Here is a 3,705-nt window from a genome sequence, read left to right as displayed (position 1 = left end):
ACGTAAGAGTGTGTGATGGCATAAACGGATCTCTCTCTCTCTCTCTCTCTCTCTCTCTCTCTCTCTCTCTATATATATATATATATATATATATAAAGGGACGACTGTCCAACCTGAATCTCTCCCCACCCCTTTAGGAATGCAAAAGGCCTTTTAAATGGTCTATGCTTATGTTTGCTTGGGTACTTACAGAAGGCAGTAGGGATGCAAGCGGATCTCCATCCACTGCCTTCTTCCCTGGAGATAGGATAGCGAGGTCAGCACCTTCTTTCCTGATAAGCGTCATTCCTCATCTGTCTCTAGATTGCTATTCTTAGGGCAGTATCCTGCTTCTTCTCCGAAGCTCCACAGCTTTCCATCTCCTTCTCTCTCAGCTAGTGATGTAGCTAGAAACCTGCCTCTATCTCTACTCTTCACTATCAAGTATGTTAATTCCTGAATAAAGCTTTCTCTACGCTAGGAGCTGGGGTGGCTCAAGTGGTTAAGACGCTGAACTGCAGGCTGTGGAAGGTCGGTAGTTCAGCAGTTCGAGACCCGAGTGTGCCGCATGACGGAGTGAGCACCCGTCTCTGGTTCCAGCTCCTGCCAACCTAGCAGTTTGAAAGCAAGAAATTGCAAGTAGATAAATAGGTACCACTTCAATGGGAAGGTAACAGCTTTCCGTGCGCCTTGGTGTTTAGTCATGCCGGCCACATGACCACGGAAATGTCTTCGGCTCTTCGGCTTTGAAACGGAGATGAGCACCGCAACCCTAGAGTTGGATTCGACTGGCTTTCAAGCAAGGGAACCTTGACCTTTACCTTATGCTTTGATCAGTTTGTACGCCTCTGTTTCGTTAATCACTCAGACAACACTTGCTGGGCTCTACAGTTAAAGAACTTTTCTTTCTTTGCATATTTAATTTTCTCTAAATCCTTCCTGTAGATCCTTCTGTCTACAAACATAGCTGAGAGCTCTGTGACTGTTCCAGATGTCAAATACGGTGAGCCTTTAAACATTTTAATGTTAATGGAAATACCTTTTTCCCCCCCCTTTGCTTCCTCTGCTTTTATATTAGCACGTATTGATTTGCCAGCATTTAAAATCTTTCCATTACAGTTTTTACTAGTAGTAATTTTGGAAAATAAGGTTCCTGGGGTCCTCTCTATTACAAAGGCAAGCTACGATAACAGATTGAATTTTTCTCGTAACTCTCTCCCTAGGCATTTATAGAGCTAGGACAGAGTGTACTTTGTGCAAAAAAAAAATTGAAAGAGATATATTGCCCCAAGGGAACTAAGACACTGTGCTGAGAGAGAGAGAGAGTTTTATTTATGGCTTTTAGCAATAACTGTTCAGATTAAATTATGCATAGTATTTTAATTCACTGTGATTCATGCAATCTGCATAATTCCCAATGCCATGTTTGGGGGCGGGGTCTACTTTGGCAGATACTGAAGAGAGTAGAGGTCAGAAAAGGAGAGATGTTAGGAATGATAGGCAGCAGTTACAGACTCTTGGAAAAAAATTAGGACGTGTGAATCTTTACCCACCCCATATATGGCCCATGTCCTGTAGTGGTTATAATGGTCCCAAGGACACCACTCATGGTTGGAAAACAGGTTCCCTTGGTACAGTATCTGAGCCATTGGTCTATGGGTTTGTGTTGGGTATTACAAGTTAAAAACACTCAGTATATCTGGGGTTAAATGTTTGTTACTGTTACTCACAGGAAGTCACATGTTTCTCATGTAACCAATGTTCTTTAGCTGTAAGAAGCCCGGGGATTTTCTCCCTGATCTAGGAGTTTGATTGGGACGAAAGTGTCAAAGTCTTTTAGCATTTTATGGCTCCTCTTCCCGTCTTTGTTTGCTGTTCTCAAGAAGAAGTAAGAGTAGCCATAATTGCTCTCTTCTAGTTCTGTCTTTGTAGTGTAAGGATGTAGCCGATTTAGCTCTGTTGTTATTTTCATCCCAGTAACCCTTCCCCATGCTAGAATTTAGTAAAAACTTTATATTTTAATCACACATGGACTCTCAGTCTGAATTATTTTACTCAGGCTCTGCTGGGCTATTTTATATCTGCTAAATACCATTTTTCAATATCTCACTATCACCCAACAGTTTGTGACCCCTGGGTCAGGATATCCAACTGTGTAAAGGATATCTTCTTCAAGCTGAGACTTATTTTATTTATTTATTAAGCTTATATCCTGCCCTATCCCAGGAGTCCTATCTCTCCAGAAAAGTATTTAATATGGACACAGAAGGCTATGAATACAAATCCAGGGTTGAATCCCCCCCCATTCTGCAGTGGAAGCTTGCTGAGTGATCTTGGGCCCGTCGCACACATGCTAGGCCTAACCTACTTCACAGGATTGTTGTGAGGATAAAAGGAGAATGACGTTAAGCCACTTTTGAGTCCCCATTGGGTAGAAAGGCGGGGTATAAATGAAGTGAGTAAATAACAATCCCGAACCCACTGTGACTTGGAGAAGCCTTTCACGAACTTGCTGCTTACGTATTTGTCTCCATAGCCCTCAGAACTAGAAGACTGTTCTTCTGAGGACCAACCTATATTTTTTTTAACGCATTGGGTCCGTGTTCCTTCCCCACCCCCCAAAATAGACCTTTTTAAAAAACAAAACCAACTTCTGATGTTTGGAGAGCGGATACTTGGGCTCTGAGCCTGAGGAATGCCAAGTCAGGGTTAAGCAGCGGCGTCAGGCACAAAGCATCTAAACAATTATGCAAAGAGATACAAATGTAAGACGAAGACCTTTGGGTTGGCATGGCAAAGAGAGCTCTCTGTCCCTCAGAGGAAGGGAAAACGCTTCTTTTCGCATTTTCCTGCTCGCAGGCGCTTGCCTGCTGGTCGAGTATCGAGACTGACCTTTGCGCTGGCAGCAGCCCCAGGCCTAGTTTGCCATGTTCCTGTGACCTCTGTCGCAGCAGCTGTGAGGCAAAAAAGGCAAATGTTGCGTGCCCTTGTCCTGATCAATTCTCAGCTGCAGGAATAAAGCATAACAGGCACTCTGGTGGACAGAGAGAAGCTTCTCTCTCCTCGAGAGTTTATCTTCAGAAGGACCGCTCCACATAGAGTCCACTTTCAATGGCTGGGAAGTGTAGTCCGCAACAGGGTGCAGATACCTGGTTTCTAAAGGCAGGCGACGCTGATAAATCCAGGCTTTCTTGATTCACGAACTGCCGTCCCTGTTCCCCTCCTTATGCAGAGGAGTGAACGACATGATCCTGTAGTACGGACTCTAATCTGGGTGAACCAGGTTTGATTCCCCACTCCTCCACTTGAAGCTGCTGGGATGAGATTGGGCAAGCCATAGTTCTATCGGAGCTGTTCTCTCAGAGCTCTCTCAGCCCCACCTTCCGCACAGGGTGTCTGTTGTGGGGAAGGGAAAGGAAAGGAGTTTGTAAGCCACTCTGAGTAAAGGGCAGGGTATAAATCCAATCTCCTCCTCCTCCTCCTCCTCCTCGTTTCTTCTTCTTGTATTCCACCCTTCTTCCAAGAAGCTCAGGACAGCTAACGTGGTTCTCCTTTCCCCGTTTTATCCTTGCAGCGGTCTGGTGAGGTTGGGTAACTGTTGGCCCAAGGTCACCCACTGTCTCGTAAACAGGTCACCTTTGAGTATTGGTTTCCGCGATCCTAGACTGACAATCTAATCACTACACCATGCTGGCTGCGGGCTGGACCAGGAGATCTATATTTATT

General features: G+C 44.8%; 1 protein-coding gene across 1 annotated transcript in view; it reads left to right on the top strand.

The window, feature by feature from the left end:
- The window catches only part of TDRD9 (tudor domain containing 9), a 172,677-nt gene that overhangs the window by 96,233 nt on the left and 72,739 nt on the right, over window positions 1-3,705 (top strand). The window contains 1 exon segment of the mRNA XM_015417791.1: window positions 925-982. Within this exon segment, the coding sequence (XP_015273277.1) occupies window positions 925-982 (58 nt within the window).

Source organism: Gekko japonicus, unplaced genomic scaffold (genome assembly GCF_001447785.1).
Source record: "Gekko japonicus isolate JY-2015 unplaced genomic scaffold, Gekko_japonicus_V1.1 scaffold270, whole genome shotgun sequence".
NCBI lineage: Eukaryota > Metazoa > Chordata > Lepidosauria > Squamata > Gekkonidae > Gekko > Gekko japonicus.
Note: the sequence above shows the minus strand (reverse complement) of the source record. Positions and strands in the feature narration are given on the sequence as shown.